At 51.5% G+C, this 17,294-nt stretch overlaps 1 protein-coding gene across 2 annotated transcripts in view; it reads left to right on the top strand.

Annotated features, from left to right (window-relative positions):
• Positions 1-17,294, top strand: part of AGAP3 (ArfGAP with GTPase domain, ankyrin repeat and PH domain 3) — a 33,745-nt gene that overhangs the window by 4,011 nt on the left and 12,440 nt on the right. The window contains exons 1-8 of one of the 2 annotated variants that reach the window (XM_053467087.1): positions 2,731-3,962; positions 4,820-4,878; positions 5,976-6,063; positions 9,898-9,983; positions 11,318-11,459; positions 12,279-12,413; positions 12,558-12,685; positions 13,416-13,571. In XM_053467087.1, the coding sequence (XP_053323062.1) occupies positions 3,086-3,962; positions 4,820-4,878; positions 5,976-6,063; positions 9,898-9,983; positions 11,318-11,459; positions 12,279-12,413; positions 12,558-12,685; positions 13,416-13,571 (1,671 nt within the window). In that variant the 5' untranslated portion in view covers positions 2,731-3,085. Of the gene's footprint in view, positions 1-2,730; positions 3,963-4,819; positions 4,879-5,975; positions 6,064-9,897; positions 9,984-11,317; positions 11,460-12,278; positions 12,414-12,557; positions 12,686-13,415; positions 13,572-17,294 lie in introns of those variants that run through there. The other variant, XM_053467088.1, reaches the window with a different exon arrangement.

Here is a 17,294-nt window from a genome sequence, read left to right as displayed (position 1 = left end):
GTCGGTGCTCCGCCCCCTCGGTGTGGGGGGTGCATGTTGGTGCTCTGCTCCTTGGCGGGCGTGCATGTCGGTGCTCTGCCCCTTGGTGGGCGTGCATGCAGGTGCTCCGCCCCTTGGTGGGCGTGCATGCAGGTGCTCCGCCCCTTGGCGGGGTTCTGGATCAGTTTTTGTTATGTGTTAGGTTCTGCTTTGGCGTTGGGTGGGTTAATTGTCATCTCGCTCCTTTCACAGTTTCCATGGTTACCGCTGTTTCTTTGCCGTAGCGGCGGTTGTGCTGTCACACGGCTGACGTGTTCACATGGGATGGATACTGTTCACTATTCCGCGTGTCACTCTCTGGAGTCGGGTGATACTCGGTACTGATGGGGGGTAGCCCTGCTTGGACTCTGGAGGACTCCTAATGGCTGAGCATGGCCGGGGTGTCCTCTCCAAGTGCAGCCTGTGCAGAGTGATGCCGCCACGCCGTGCGGCCCCGATGCATCCTGTATGTGATCTCTGAGCCCCTGGGCAATGTATACAGCAATGTATTTCACCCAAAGGGTTTATTCACTAAATGCAGAGATGAGCCGGCCCCCTGTATAATGTATAGTTAAATCAGCGAGCCGGCCTCCTGTATAATGTATAGTTAAATCAACGAGCCTTCCTCCTGTATAATGTATAGTTAAATTAGAGGGCCGGCCCCCTGTGTAATGTATAGTTAAATCAGCGAGCCGGCCTCCTGTATAATGTATAGTTAAATCAGCGAGCCAGCCTCCTGTATATTGTAAAGTTAAATCAGTGACCGGCCCCCTGTATAATGTATAGTTAAATTAGAGGGCCGGCCCCCTGTGTAATGTATAGTTAAATCAACGAGCCGGCCCTCTGTATAATATATAGTTAAATCAGTGACTGGCCCCCTGTGTAATGTATAGTTAAATCAGAGGGCTGGCCCCCTGTATAATGTATAGTAAAGACAGTGAGTAATGCTCTGCCCCGGCAGCCTGTACGCACACGCTCTTTGCTCGCACTCTGCAGTAATTACATAGAAGGGAGGCTGCTGATCGCTGAGCTGTCAGCGAGACCCCCGCACACAGCCACTGAGACTGTGCATTGCTGAGCTGTCAGCGAGACCCCCGCACACAGCAGCTGAGACTGTGCATTGCTGAGCTGTCAGCGAGACCCCCGCACACAGCCGCTGAGACTGTGCATTGCTGAGCTGTCAGTGAGACCCCCGCACACTGCCACTGAGACTGCGTCTGGAACGGTGACTCAGAACGAGAGCTGGACGACTTTCCTTCCAGAATCATCTCGTGGTCCTCGTACCGGCAGCGAGACCGCGGTGCCCTCTAGTGCTCAGGATGGAGACAACAGCAGCCGGCGTGTGGATTAAAGCGCGTCTTTATCACATGACAGCGCTCGCTCTCTCCCAGACTTTTACATCAGTGAGAGGGTAGGGTGTGACACTTGCCCCATGTTTGCCACATAAAGGTGCAATAACTGTGCACTACCTGGGACCTGCTCACCCCTTTCTGGCCCCACAGAGGGGCATCTGAGCTACAGAATGCTCTAAAACTCCCAGTTCAGTGAATAATCGCTATCTCCCCCTTTCCCGTCAGCCATAATGCTGCTGCCCCCCCAAGGGATGAGCTGCTGCCCCCCCAAGGGATGAGCTGCTGCCCCCCCCAAGGGATGAGCTGCTGCCCCCCCCAAGGGATGAGCTGCTGCCCCCCCCAAGGGATGAGCTGCTGCCCCCCCCAAGGGATGAGCTGCTGCCCCCCCAAGGGATGAGCTGCTGCCCCCCCAAGGGATGAGCTGCTGTCCCCCCCAAGGGATGAGCTGCTGCCCCCCCAAGGGATGAGCTGCTGCCCCCCCAAGGGATGAGCTGCTGCCCCCCCAGGGATGAGCTGCTGCCCCCCCCAGGGATGAGCTGCTGCCCCCCCAGGGATGAGCTGCTGCCCCCCCCAGGGATGAGCTGCTGCCCCCCCCAGGGATGAGCTGCTGCCCCCCCCAGGGATGAACTGCTGCCCCCCCCCTCAAGGGATGAGCTGCTGCCTACCCTGTTCCTGAAAAATACCCCTGTTACTCTCCACCCGCCTTCACCAATGTACGGGCCTCACGTCATAACATCAGGACGCTGGGGTCGGTGGCAGCCTGTGGCACGGCCAACGTATAATTAATTTCTGGTCTTCCTACCCCTCCCCCACCCTTACAAAGTCTGCCTGAGCCAATCAACAGCAACCGGCAACTTTACAGTAGGGGAGAGAGAGAGCTTATTGGGGAGGAATAATCCTGTGTGATTTACATAAGAGGGGGTTCTAATTATGTATGTTGCTTATTGTAGACACCATTATATGCGTGTGTTTAGCGGAGGGTTTGGAAACATGGCGGATCCGGGGAAGTCGGTGGCTGGCGTTGTGCCGGTGGGGTCGCTCCGGAGTAATGCTTGTGGTGAGAGTGGCTCCTGTGATCTCCTCTTATTGAATGTGTGATGGTTTCGGTGTTGTGCGTCTCTGCGGCCCATCCCTGCTGAACCTGTTCGCATGACACATGTTTGAACATGTTACATGTAACCAGAGGAGACGGCTGCGGGTGTGTGTGGGGCGTGTTCTCATCTCTGGACTCTGCGTTCTATTTCTCCTGCTAACGTCTTCACCTACCGACCTCCTCAACCAGCCTCCAGCTCGTGTCCGTCCCTACCGTCCTCCTCCAAGTGCTGCCCTCCGCCGCCAGCCTCTTACAAGTGCCGGCCTCCTCCAAGTGCTGCCCTCCGCCTCCGGCCTCCTCCAAGTGCTGCCCTCCTCTCCTCCTCGTTTAATGCCCCTCTTTGCGTTCTGCATGCTTTTCCCAGCTTCTCTTCTTGCCCCCTGTTGCGGTCCTTTATATACTTGTCTCCGTCGAGGCTTGCCATTCTCTTTCATTCCTGCCATCCAAGCCCTTCTCCCTCATCCCCTTTGAGCTTAAACCTTCTGTGACTGCTTCCTCTATGCCCAGCGTTCTGTCTCCTGCAGCGGTCTGTCTTCTTCCTCCCCGTATGAGACCCTTCCCAAACAAGATGATTTAAACGCTGTCACGGGGCAATGTTCCCACTGAGGGCATCCATCACGCCATGAGAACATGCAGGAGTGTGGAGCTGAGGCATGGCTGCCAGGTGGGAAACATGGACCAGAAGCACGGACACGAAAGCTCCCTTCACCGACCCGTCCCGGCTGCCGACTCTTCTTCCCGTCGAGCTGTTCAGGCTGCCGTCCAGTCATCAAAGCAGCAGAAGCGGAGACCTAGGAGTCTGTGCTCGGTTGGGAATGGACTCGTGGGACACAAAGCAGAACAGGGTTCGAGCTCCTTGGGAGGGCTGCTGGACTTTCTGAAGCTGAAGTCAGGGAGACGATATGACCCGGCTGGAAGCTGCAAGTCGCCGGCCTCCCCGGCCTATCCTGAAACAAACATGCCCCGGCATCGCCCCCTGAGCATGAGTGTCCTGGATATACACCGCCTCGGCAGGGCTCAGGTGGGTGGCTCATTTGAAAGGGTCCCCGGTCCTGGTGGCTTCAGCCGCAGCAGTTCCGGCTTCCTGCGGGGAACGTCACTATGGAGCAGCCAGCGATGGAACGTGTTTGGCAGCAAAACTTCCGAAGAGCAGCCAAGGAGGAACTTCTCCTCTCTGCGCAAGAGCTTCAGCTTCCGAGTGCGCCGGGGCATGGAGTCCAGGAGGGCCGAAGAGGTGCGCGAGAGCCGAGTGCGGAGCCGCAGCGAAGGGGACACCTGCTCCCTGCACGCTGCTTCTTCACGAAGGGACCTCATCGGTACAGAGAGCTCGGCTACCAAGAACAAGGACAGCGGACACAGCCTGTGGAGACTACTTACCGGCCCTTTCCGGAAGAAGGAGTACGTCACAGGGAGCGCGGGAACCCAGAGAGGCAGAGCTGCGGAGCCCGTGCTGGTAGGGGTGACGCGGACGGGGAGCCGAGCGACCCGAGGCTTTGGGGGTAAGGACAGTGTGCGTGATGATGCTGTGCGATGTCGAGTGCTCTGCTGAGTGACTGATGTGTCATTGGAGTTGTGTCTGGGGTCTTAATGTACTGTCCTCTCCTGCGAGAGAGTCCTCTCCTGCGAGACACCATTTGCTGAGATTTTGCACTCTAAAGCGGAGTGCACTCTCAGCTGCTTCCTGCTGTCACAAATACCTCAGCGGAGAGGTGAAGAGATTTGCTCTCTCGTCAACCCTCCCCCCAGTCGATTGTAAGCTCTCAGGAGCAGGACCTTCCCTCTGTACCAGTCTGTCTAAGGATTTTTTTGCTGATCCCGTTTATCACAAGATGCCCCGCGCGGGGGGTGAGGCCCCCAACGCTTTCCGATTGTCTTGTGAGGTGTTTGGATCAGTTGTACTGAGGAGGGGGGATGGGACCCTGGGGGGTGTCAGTGCAGGCGGCGCCTCTCTCCAGCTGACAGGTGGCCCCCAATATCAGACAATGCCGGGTTGGAGACGGCGCCGGAAGCTCACCCTGCCGGCAGGTTCTGCCTTCGGTGCTTATATGTAGGAAGCTTTTATGATCGGTGTGACTTTTCCCATGAGTCTCTGGGGCCGCAGACTTGGCCTGGGGACGATCTTGCAGACCTTGTCGTGGCTTGTCCGGCTTCTCACAAATTGTGTGTCGGGAGGAGCGCTTGCTGTCGGCTGCCATCTGTGTTTATTAATGTGGCATCGGAATGGTTGACGGATGTCGTAACGGTCTTCACTCTGGCTTAGGGGCTGCTGGGTTTCAGGGGGCCACAGGTCTGTGTTGGGGCCCCTATGTTTTCAAGTTCAGTTCCTAAATACATTTTTTGTTCTCCTTCTCTGCAGATTCGTTTGTGAACAGCCAGGAGTGGACTCTCAGCAGATCCGTCCCGGAGCTCAAAGTGGTAAAGATTTGATTTATTTAAATGGCGCCGGTGTGTGTGGGGGTTCTGCTGTCTCTTGGAGGGCTTGTCCCGGGGCGTGGGCTGGCATAACGTTCCCTTACGGTGTTGGCCGGCGTAACGTTCCCTTACGGTGCTGGCCGGCGTAACGTTCCCTTACGGTGTTGGCCGGCGTAACGTTCCCTTACGGTGTTGGCCGGCGTAACGTTCCCTTACGGTGTTGGCCGGCGTAACGTTCCCTTACGGTGTTGGCCGGCGTAACGTTCCCTTATGGTGTTGTTGGCCGGCGTAACGTTCCCTTACGGTGTTGGCCGGCGTAACGTTCCCTTACGGTGTTGGCCGGCGTAACGTTCCCTTACGGTGTTGGCCGGCGTAACGTTCCCTTACGGTGTTGGCCGGCGTAACGTTCCCTTACGGTGTTGGCCGGCGTAACGTTCCCTTACGGTGTTGGCCGGCGTAACGTTCCCTTACGGTGTTGGCTGGCATAACGTTCCCTTACGGTGTTGGCCGGCGTAACGCTCCCTTACGGTGTTGGCCGGCGTAACGTTCCCTTACGGTGTTGGTCGGCGTAACGCTCCCTTACGGTGTTGGCCGGCGTAACGTTCCCTTACGGTGTTGGCCGGCGTAACGCTCCCTTACGGTGTTGGCCGGCGTAACGCTCCCTTACGGTGTTGGCCGGCGTAACGCTCCCTTACGGTGTTGGCCGGCGTAACGCTCCCTTACGGTGTTGGCCGGCGTAACGCTCCCTTACGGTGTTGGCCGGCGTAACGTTCCCTTACGGTGTTGGCCGGCGTAACGTTTCCTTACGGTGTTGGCCGGCGTAACGCTCCCTTACGTTGTTGGCCGGTGTAACGTTCCCTTACGGTGTTGGCCGCCCTAATGTTGGCTTGCGCTATTGGCCGCCCTAATGTTGGCTTGCGCTATTGGCCGCCCTAATGTTGGCTTGCGCTATTAGCCGCCCTAATGTTGGCTTGCGCTATTGGCCGCCCTAATGTTGGCCTGCGCTATTGGCCGCCCTAATGTTGGCCTGCGCTATTGGCCGCCCTAATGTTGGCCTGCGCTATTGGCTGAACACTTCTTGTTTTGTTTGCGTTTTGCAGGGGATTGTGGGTAATCTCTCCAGTGGGAAGTCAGCGCTGGTGCATCGGTATCTAACAGGAACATACGTGCAGGAGGAGTCACCTGAAGGTAATGGTGAAGAACATTAAAAAGAGATGATCATGTGTCCATAGCGCGTGCTTGATGTGTGTACTTTGTTATGTAAGGAAGTTTTACTTGTGAATGTGTAAGTGGAACAGCCTCCCAGCAGAAGTGGTAGAGGTTAACACAGTGGGGGTGATATCATCATGCATTAGGCATATGGTTATTCCAAATATAAGAAGAGAAGGTGGGAATGGCCAGAGAGGACCCCGTCGGCGCAGGGCTTAGAGATGTCGGCCTCTTTATTCTTTCTCGTGTTCTCTGCTGTCTGGTTTGGTTATTGCAGCTTTTTAGAAACATAGAAACATAGAAAGTGACGGCAGATAAGAGCCAGAAGGCCCATCCAGTCTGCCCAACCTCTGAGTACTCTCCTTTAGTACTTGCCCTTATCCTATATCTAGCTTGGCATTATGCCTATCCCATGCTTGCTTAAATGACCTCACTGTATTAACATCTACCACTTCCACTGGGAGGCTATTCCATGCGTCCACTACCCTTTCCGTAAAGTAATATTTTCTGATGTTACCATTAAACCTTTGCCCCTCTAGTTTATGCTTGTGTCCTCTTGTTGCGGTTTTATTTCTTCTTTTAAATAAACTTTCTTCCTTTACTTTGTTGATTCCCTTTAAGTATTTAAATGTTTCTATCATATCCCCCCTGTCCCGTCTTTTTTCCAGGCTATATAGGTTAAGATCCTTTAACCTGTCCTGGTAAGGTTTATTTTGTAATCCATAAACCATTTTAGTAGCCCTTCTCTGCACTTTCTCCAACATATCTATATCCTTCTGGAGATATGGTCTCCAGTACTGTACACAATACTCCAAGTGAGGTCTCACCAGTGATCTGTACAGCGGCATGAGCACTTCCCTCTTCCTACTGCTAATACCTCTCGCTATACAACCAAGCATTCTGCTAGCATTACCTGCTGCTCTACTGCATTGTCTACCTACCTTTAAATCCTCAGAAATAATTACCCCTAAATCCCTTTCCTCACACGTTGAGGTTAGGACAGTACCAAATAGTCTATACTCTGCCCTTGGGTTTTTATGCCCCAGGTGCATTACTTTGCATTTATCCACGTTAAATGCCAATTGCCACAGCTCTGACCATTTTTCCAGCTTACCTAGATCGTTTGCCATTTGGCTTCTTCCTCCAGGAACATCAACCCTGTTGCAAATTTTTGTGTCGTCGGCAAATAAACATACCTTTCCATCAACACCATCTGCAATATCACTAATGAAAATATTAAAGAGAATGGGTCCAAGTACAGATCCCTGAGGTATCCCACTGGTAACAAGACCTTGTTCTGAATATACGCCATTGACTACAACCCTCTGTTTTCTGTCACTCAGCCACTCCTTAATCCATTCAACAACATTGGGATCTAAACCCAGAGATTGCAGTTTATTTATAAGTCTTCTATGTGGGACAGAGTCAAAAGCCTTACTGAAATCCAGATACGCAATGTCTACTGCACCACCTTGATCAATTACTTTAGTCACCCAATCAAAAAAATCAATAAGATTTGTTTGGCAAGATCTTCCTGAGGAAAACCCATGTTGTTTTTGATCTTGAAAGCCATGTGACTTCAGATGTTCAACAATCCTTTCCTTTAACATTGTTTCCATTAATTTTCCCACTACAGATGTAAGACTAACTGGCCTGTAGTTGCCCGACTCCTCCCTACTGCCTTTTTTGTGTATAGGCACAACATTCGCTACTTTCCAATCCCCAGGGACAACTCCCGTTACCAATGATTCGTTAAATATATCAGTTAACGGTTTTGCTAGTACACCCCCAAGCTCTTTTAATAACTTGGGGTGTATCCCATCAGGCCCCATCGACTTATTTGTCTTTACCTTAGACAACTGAAGTAAAACCTCCGCCTCGATAAACTCACATATTTCAAATGATTCAGTCTTTTTTCCCAACTGAGGTCCCATTCCATCATTCTCATCTGTAAAAACTGAACAGAAATATTCATTGAGACAGTCAGCTAAACCTTTATCCTCTTCTACATATATGCCTTTTGTTTTTAGTCTAACTAATCCTTGTTTAACTTTCCTTTTCTCATTTATATATCTAAAAAATGTTTTATCTCCATTTTTTACTGATAGGGCAATTCGCTCTTCTGCCTGTGATTTGGCAGTTTTTATAACTTTCTTTGCCTCTTTCTGCCTAATTTTATAGATCTGTCTATCTTCCTCACTTTGGGTATTTTTGTATCTACTAAAGGCTAACTTCTTGTCTTTCACGATTTTGGCCACTTCTGCAGAGTACCACAGCGGTTTCCTTAATTTTTTACTCTTACTGACCAACCTAATACAATTTTCTGTTATCTTCAATAAAACAGCTTTTACAAAATCCCATTTCTCCTGAACACCATTTAAATTGCCCCAGTCTGATAATGACTCCTCTATACATTTTCTCATTTTAGAAAAGTCAGCTTTTCTAAAATCTAAAACTTTTGTTTTTGTGTGGTGTGACTCAGTCACTGTTTGTATATTAAACCACACAGACTGATGATCACTAGATCCCAAACTTTCACCTACAGAAATATCTGTTAACAAATCTCCATTTGTGAACACTAACTCCAATGTGGCCTCCTTACGAGTTGGTTCCTCAACCACCTGTTTTAAAGATAATCCCAATAAGGAGTTTAGAATATCCGCACTCCTGGTACAACCAGCTACTTTCGTTTTCCAGTTCACATCAGGGAGATTAAAGTCACCCATGATTATAACATCCCCCTTCACTGTCATTTTAGCTATTTCCTCCACTAGTAGATTATCGAGTTCTTCTACTTGTCCTGGGGGTCTATAAATCACACCTATGCGAGTTACTTTACTTTTGCCAAATTGGGTCGTTTATCTCATCAGCCCCAGAGAGGTTACTTTATGACATTTATAATCCATGTTTATTGTGTATTTCCTTTCAGTTGAATCATCAGAATAAGTTTAAGGCCGTATGTAGAATGTGGCGTCGTGTGCATGCGCAGAAATCTGACAGGAATGGTAGAGACAGTGACATGAGACATAGTGTTGGGGTCTCGTCTCGCAGTCCCGCCATTATTTTGTTTGCCTGATTCAGTGGAGTGTTGCTTTATCTTTGCACGTCCCGCGTCATTACAGAGTAGAGGAAGCCGGAGGCTGTCTCGCTTAACGTGAACAAATGTACAGAAGGGTGACTGTCTCTGATGTGCGAGGGACTGTGCGGAGGGGTGGCGGTCTCTGATGTGCGAAGGACTGTGTGGAGGGGTGTGACGGTCTCTGATAGGGCGAGGGACTGTGTGGAGGGGTGACGGTCTCTGATGTGCGAGGGACTGTGCGGAGGGGTGACGGGCCCCGAAAGGGCGAGGGACTGTGTGGAGGGGTGACGGTCTCTGATAGGGCGAGGGACTGTGTGGAGGGGTGACGGTCTCTGATGTGCGAGGGACTGTGCGGAGGGGTGACGGTCTCTGATAGGGCGAGGGACTGTGTGGAGGGATAATGGTCTCTGATAGCGCGAGGGACTGTGCGGAGGAGTGACAGTCTCTGATAGGGCGAGGGACTGTGCGGAGGGGTGACGGTCTCTGATAGGGCGAGGGACTGTGCGGAGGGGTGACGGTCTCTGATGTGCGAGGGACTGTGCGGAGGGGTGACGGTCTCTGATAGGGCGAGGGACTGTGCGGAGGGGTGACGGTCTCTGATAGGGCGAGGAACTGTGCGGAGGGGTGACGGTCTCTGATAGGGCGAGGGACTGTGCGGAGGGGTGGCGGTCTCTGATGTGCGAGGGACTGTGCGGACGGGTGACGGTCTCTGATAGCGACTTTTCTTTTTTTAGGGGGCAGATTTAAGAAAGAGATTGTGGTCGATGGGCAGAGTTACCTTCTGCTGATCAGAGATGAGGGCGGCCCCCCGGAAATGCAGGTAACGAGTGCGATGTGTGGGAGACGCCGTGATGGGAGGTAGTGCCGGACGCACTCTATTTATTACTCTGTGCTGTCTGCTGCTTCTTGTGCCGCTCTAATAAAAATAAAGTATTCCGGAGAGCCAGACCACAATACCCGGGTCCAGCCGGAAGAGCCACTCTGTGAACCATTAAAGGGCGATCCATACGGCAGGTCTCGACAAATCCCAGGCGCCAGGTCGCCATGGCGACACAGAATTTTGTCCTAGCGCCTAGGTTTTGTCAGCCTCTTACATCCAGAAAAAATTGTGGATGTAAGAGGCTGAGTCACCACACGGGGGCGCTGCTGCTGCTGTCTGCCCCCGAGCCTGAGATCACTCCCACGGAGTGAGCCTGTAGGCTGAAAACACGGTTGCTGGAAAACCGGCAATCGTGTTTTCAGCTGCCACAGGCAGCTTCAGGGAAGGGGGTTGTGTGTTGATTGGGGACCTGACACAACACCCCCCTGCTGCCTGATCGCTCCATGAGAGCGACAGTGCAGCGTTAACCTCCAGTGCGGCATTTAGGGGTTAATTCCCGTTTTGTACGGGGCTCTGCTCAACAGCAAAAACGAGCCCCCACAAGCCCTTTGATGATTCCTGTAGGCATGGAAGCCTACAGCAGTCATTAAAGAGACTCCCCCGGCAATGGCTGCTCTATAGACCAGCAATTGAGTCCCAGCTGCCAGAGGCAGCTTCAGGGACAGGGGAGAGGGTTCTTCGGTCTCCACATGAGTGTGGAGACCTGACACAACACCCCCCTGCTGCCTGATCGCTCCCTGAGAGCGACAGTGCAGTGTTAACCCCTTCAATGCCACAATTGTGTACGACACATTCATGGCATTGCAGGGGTTAACATTTGTCCCCACAAACTTGTGGGGACTAAATATCAGTCAATGCTGTGCTCCAATGGAACATCAGCATTGAAAGAGTTAAAAAAAAAAAATAATAATAATAATAAAAAAAAAAAAACAGCACTGACCTGAAAGTCCAGGGTGCTTCCAGGTCAAACGCTGTGAGTTTAGTAAGTGGGCTGATGATGATCAGATCCCTCCTGACCAACTGTTAGTTTAAAAAAATCCTGGCTCCTAACTTTTTTACCTGGCGCCTAGATTCACAACAAATTTGTCAAGCCCTGCCATACGGGGTGCGTGGGGTAGATCACTGGGACTGCACTTTGGGGTGTGTGGCAGATCACTCTGAAGGGTGTATGGGGCCGTATTAGACCGTGACCCCTGCAGAGCCCGAGGTCTCGCCCCCCCAGCCCTCTTCTCTCCTCATGACCCCCAGCCCTCCTCTCTCATGCTCTCTTTCAGTTCGCTGCCTGGGTGGACGCCGTCGTCTTTGTTTTCAGTCTGGAGGATGAGATCAGTTTCCAGACCGTGTTTAATTATTACGCCCGTCTGTCCAGTTACCGCAACACAGCCGACGTCCCGATGGTCCTCGTAGGAACGCAAGGTGAGAGTGCAGGAGATCATGGAGAGGGTCGCGAGTGTCTAATACCCCGGCAACAACCGCGTTTCACAGCGATGCTTTCACCTCCATCCTCGCCCTCTTGTTCCTCTGCTCTGATCACCGTTCTGTGGCACGCTGTATTGATCTGGGCGGCTGTACTGCTCTTCTCTCTTGTTTTTGTCTTTATTGTTTATTAAAATTTCAAGTGAAAAAAAAACAGAGATCACTGATTTCCCCAACCGGCTCATTAACACTATATTGTCGCACTTCCTTTAAAAGTGTAGCACAGGATATGATGTCATTTCCTAACACCCAGAAGTAAGGAGAATGGCGCAGAGAGGGGAGCAGGCAGTGCTGCTCTGAGGTAGTCCTAAGGCAGTGCCAAAAGTAGACCATATTACAAACCCTGTGCATATTAAGTTCTTTATGTGTAGTTAACTATGACCTCATATAATGTGTTAACATCAGTGATTTTTGGATGATTCAACAATAAGAAATAGAAAGCCGGAAAGAAATCTTTGAACCAGAAGATGAGATCTAATGATGTACGGCACTGTGTGGTCTCGCAGGCAAACATACTTGGAGGGATGCCCCGATTCTGTATAATTGGTTTGTAGCAATATCTTTAGGTTACCATGTCAACACAGGAGGACGTGATGTTATACATGTTCGCCCATCCTCTTTAACCTTAAACCTCTGTATTGCACACTTTTTATACCGATTGCCTTTGCCGTCTGTTTTGACTCTTTAGAAGTGTTAAAATCTTTGTTAAATTCCAACCAAAACATGTATGTTCTTATGTGTTTTCCTGTTATGACCCAGATGCCATCAGTGCCACCAACCCGCGGGTGATAGATGACGCTCGGGCTCGGAAGCTCTCCAACGACTTGAAACGCTGCACTTACTACGAGACATGCGCCACCTACGGGCTGAATGTGGAGCGCGTCTTCCAAGACGGTGAGAACAGTGAGAGAGGGCGTTAGGGGTCGGTAAGAGGTGGGGGGTAAATAGAGAAAGTGAGTAAGATGAAGCGCGTCGTCTCAGAGGTCTTGTTTTGAAAGGTAACTCTTTATTTCTCTCTGGCTGGGCTTCCCTTCCCAGTGGCGCAGAAGGTGGTGGCTATACGGAAAAAGCAGCAGCTCTCCATTGGTCCGTGCAAGTCCTTGCCCAACTCGCCCAGCCATTCGTCCGTGTCTGCAGCCTCCATCCCCTCCATGCACATGAACCAGGCGAGTACCCTGCGCATGCAGACGGGGGGTCACGGAGCGGGGACGTTGCAGCGTAGGGATGGACGAGATGGGTTAGATGTAGTGTGTTTTGTTGCCTGAGGATGCTGGGGGCTGGCAGGTTTTCTGAGCTGACCGCTCCAGTCCCGCTTGGCCCCGTTACTTTTTAGCGTAGGGAGTGCTTTGGGTCCCTGTGGATTTTACTGCTTCTAGTTTCTTGATTAAACTCTTTGGGATCTGCGATGTAGAACGATGGGAATATTTCCATTCTAGAGAAAAATGGAGAATTTTGTTTGTGACAGTAATTATTATTATTATAATTACAAAACATCCTAATCCAGAGATCAGGGTCAAGAAAAGCAGGGTGCGGGTCATGGAGGTCAAACGTGGCTGTAATGAACTAGGTCGCTGCCGGCGGGGGGTGAAGGAGAGGAGGAAAAAGGCTGAGCGTCTCGTCAGAGAAAAGTGGCGAAAAAGAAGAAGACCGCTAATAGATTGTAAGCTCCTAGGAGCAGAGCCACCTCCTCGGCCTGTAGCGGTCTGTCCTAATGTCCATTAATGTTATTATGAGTTCTAAACTAGTCTGTCTAATGCTGCGGTTAACTTTCTCTCTCCCCTAACAGCGCTACAGAGTCTGCTGGCGCTATAGAAAAATCTAGAGTGTTATGGACACATTTGGTAATTCAGTTCCCGTATCCCGTTCTGACGGCATTTTGTCTTTGTGTCTGGATAGGCCACCAATGGTGGGGGGACGTTCAGCGATTACTCTTCCTCCGTGCCGTCCACCCCCAGCATCAGCCAGCGTGAGCTTCGCATTGAGACCATCGCTGCGTCCAGCACTCCGACCCCAATCCGCAAACAAAGCAAGAGACGCTCCAACATCTTCACAGTGAGTCCGGGGTACATTGATGGGGGGTCTGTGGCAGCCCAAAAAAGATATAAAAAAAACTAGTGGGGTAGCTGTGGATGTTATCTCTCTCTCTCGTATATAGCAAGTGACGTGAATTAGTGGGGCCTGTGGTAAGAGACAGCCCTAGACAATGACAGTGGAGGGCGTTTGAGCAGCAGTCGGTTGAGGCCTGTGTCCCGGGACTCGGCAAGCTCTCGACATAAAGGAACCAGAAGGAAAGGCTCATGGGATGTCTCAGGGCAGCTGGACTGTGTCTGTAGACAGCCTTTCCACAAAAGATTTCATTTATGTCAGACATTAACTGGTTAAGAGCTGACAGTAATCTCAGGGGAGACAAAAGTGTGTCCGTCCCAATAGAGAAGAGACTTCCAGGGAGACGCCATCCTCTTCTTGGGGTTCCATGTGAAACAACGTCACCTGTCCGGTCGAGTGACATCTCCAAATCAAACCCCCTTAGACCGCGTTTTCGGTGTCCCCAGTGAGGGAGACGTGGTATATGACTGTATTTAAACGTCTTAATTCATTAACTTGCCCCGGAACAAACTGCCCCTGTTGACCTGAAAGTTACTTCTCTCCCAAATCCCTTCATTCTTCATCCTGTCCTGTCCAGAAATGGCACCTTCATCACACCTCTATCCCAAGGTTAGCCTGCACCTCCATGACCCCTACCTCCCTGCACCAAGGTGTCCACTTCATTCCTCCGTGACCTGAAAGGACTTTCTTATAACCAAGACGCCCTTCAATTAATCCTGACCTGAAATGACAGCACTCCCCCCTCCCTGGCTTCCTTCAGATCCTTCATTTGGCCCCCATGACCAGGACTCTCCACCCCGCCTTGACCTGATACAGTAGCTGCTTGGACCCTTATCGCTCCAGATCCTGATACAAGGCCCTCTTCATCTCATCCTGACGTGACCGCTCCATAGCTTTACCCATCACTCCTCTGTTGTTGTGACGGAATGACACAGGTGGGCACATGCTGTGAAGATATGAATCCATCATTCTAGGAATTGTCTCTCAGAATTGGGCGACGTGGTCTTGGTCAGGACAGTCACTAGACAATGTTCCCGCTATGTGAAAGGACATATAGGAGAGCGCTCGGCACTCGCTGCCCCTGCAGAACGAGCTGTCACGTGGTGTCTCGCTTGTACTGGGAAGCACCTGGCAGAGACGCGGCCTGCTTTGCTATGACGTTCCCACCATACGACGCGTTTTGGGGTTCTCTGCGCCCTGTCTACTACCTCGTGGGTACTTCCCGTATTGGGGTCAGGTTCTTTCTCAGTTTTAGATGCTTTAAGGTTGGTTATCTCTGGTCTCCTCAGATGGCCTCAGAGTTTATGATGCAGTTTTTTTGTCTGTTTTAGTGGAGGGAGGACAGTTTGGGTTGTTTTCAGTTAATTTTGGTTTTGTGAGACCGGTTGTGACGATTTACAGGCATTACTGGAAATTATTTTCGGTGGTCTTCCATCGTGTGGGGTCACACTCTGGGATTTCCATTGAAGTGTCCACAGAGAGGGATCTGGAGTTGGGATAAGGCCAGTGAATATATGTACTAAAGGCTTCATTAGCACAGGTGGAGCTGAGACACGGATGAATCCACCCGTGGTCATGTATGGAGGATGTCATACGAGTAACAGTCCTGGTTTGTAGTGAGAGAGTTAAATGCAACCATTAGCCTGCGTCTGTCTGGGTTTATAGGAGAGTTTGCAGGAGAAGTAAACGTCTTCTCTCTCTGACCTCCGTGCGCATGATAAAGGGCCGACCCAGAGAGCTTGTACTGCAGGAAGGACTGAGCCAGCCCTGTATGAAGTACAGGTAAAGCAGATAGCTGTCCCTGTAGAAAGTATAGGTAAAGCAGTGAGACTGCCCCTATTGAAAGTATAGGTAAAGCAGCGAGCCTGCCCCTATTGAAAGCATAGGTAAAGCAGCAAGCCTGCCCCTGTAGAAAGTATAGGTAAAGCAGCGAGGCGGCCCCTGTAGAAAGTATAGGTAAAGCAGCGAGGCGGCCCCTGTATAATGTATAGGTAAAGCAGCGAGGCGGCCCCTGTAGAAAGTATAGATAAAGCAGCCCACTGGCGGCTGTATAATGTATAGATAAAGCAGCGAGCTGGTCCCTGTATAATGTATAGGTAAAGCAGCGAGCCGTGTATAATGCTCTTTCCCATGTGACGGGCTAAAGTAAGGGCTTTAAGGCAGATTTCTCCAGGAGGTAAACTTTTCAGATGAAACGTGTTCTGTTTTTACATATTAAGCACACGCTGTGATTTTCATATGATGGAGTGTGTTGTGTTTTGCATTATGTACTCTCTGTCACACTCTGAAGACCTCCTTGTGGCGTAAGACCCCTTTTGTTCATTTATCCCGTAGTGCGAGCTCTCTCGTGAAACTCGGTTCCATATTTACTGCCTCCTAGTCACTCAGTGAGGGTCTTTGAAGTCTTGTCAAAGGCTCTGCCGCCCAAGAGTTGCAGACCTTTGTGTCATCTCACTTAAGAGCCTTTGTAGTATCGCTTATTGGTGGTGGATGGCCCGGCGGCTCTCGGCGAGGCCCTTCCCCCTGACCGGGCGGCTCTCAGCGAGGCCCTTCCCCTGACCGGGCGGCTCTCGGCGAGGCCCTTCCCCTGACTGGGTGGCTCTCGGCGAGGCCCTTCCCCTGACTGGGTGGCTCTCGGCGAGGCCCTTCCCCTGACCGGGCGGCTCTCAGCGAGGCCCTTCCCCTGACCGGGCGGCTCTCGGCGAGGCCCTTCCCCTGACCGGGCGGCTCTCGGTGAGGCCCTTCCCCTGACCTTTTCAGATTATATAATGAGGAGGCCTCCTGTGTCATAAGGTATGGGTTTTCACACAAATGTAAGGTTCTTCATGCCGCATGGTGTGAGCTTCCATCACTCATATAAGGTCCTTCTACCATGTCATGGTGGGTTCCCATCACGTTAAAGTCCATGACACAGTGTGGGTTCTTCATTTGTCTCTATGTCGGGTTTCCTCTCGTCCCTTTTCTGTACTGGAACCTTTCACCTTTTCTAGACTGGGACGTTTCAAAGGCTCCCGCTGGCTCCCCTACCACCTCCTCAGAGCCGCGTGTCTGTGCTTCGCAAGTATCTGACAGCTCATTCTACCAACTGCCCCTGATTGTGGCCCCGGGGTGCAACGGGTGGCCTTATACCCCATCTTCCTCCCTCCTGCAAGGAGAAAGGGACTACGGGGTACTGACTGAACGGAAAAATACGGGACAACCCCTCCCCCACTGTGCCTGGGCAGGGGGCACTGAGTGCTGGAGACCCCCTCTGTTGGACAGCCGCTCTCCACCCTGCAGCCTGCACGGATTTGCCCCTTCCTCCCATTGCCCTGGATGACGCCTGGACACTTGGACCCAGGGGATCCTCGTGGGAACCCGCCTAACCCCATCTTATTGACATGCTGCTGTTTCTTCCTGTCTGAATGTAATCCTCGTGCTCTGTATATGGTTACTGAGTATCTCCATGGGAAGCACTTTCTGGAGCCAGCCTTTTGCAGTTTGTATATTTATTATTGTGTCCTCCTGCTGACGCCCGGACATTCAGAGATCTATCGCACGGCGGCCGGAGGTCCCTCGTCTATCATGCTGTTTTGTACCAGACTTTCCTCCTCTGTTCTCCGGTTGCTCCCCTTCCCTCCAAAGTCTGTAACTGAATAAAATTATTGGAATGGCACCGACAATGTGTAT

The sequence above is a fragment of the Spea bombifrons genome, chromosome 5 (genome assembly GCF_027358695.1).
Source record: "Spea bombifrons isolate aSpeBom1 chromosome 5, aSpeBom1.2.pri, whole genome shotgun sequence".
Classification (NCBI taxonomy): Eukaryota; Metazoa; Chordata; class Amphibia; order Anura; family Pelobatidae; genus Spea; species Spea bombifrons.
Note: the sequence above shows the minus strand (reverse complement) of the source record. Positions and strands in the feature narration are given on the sequence as shown.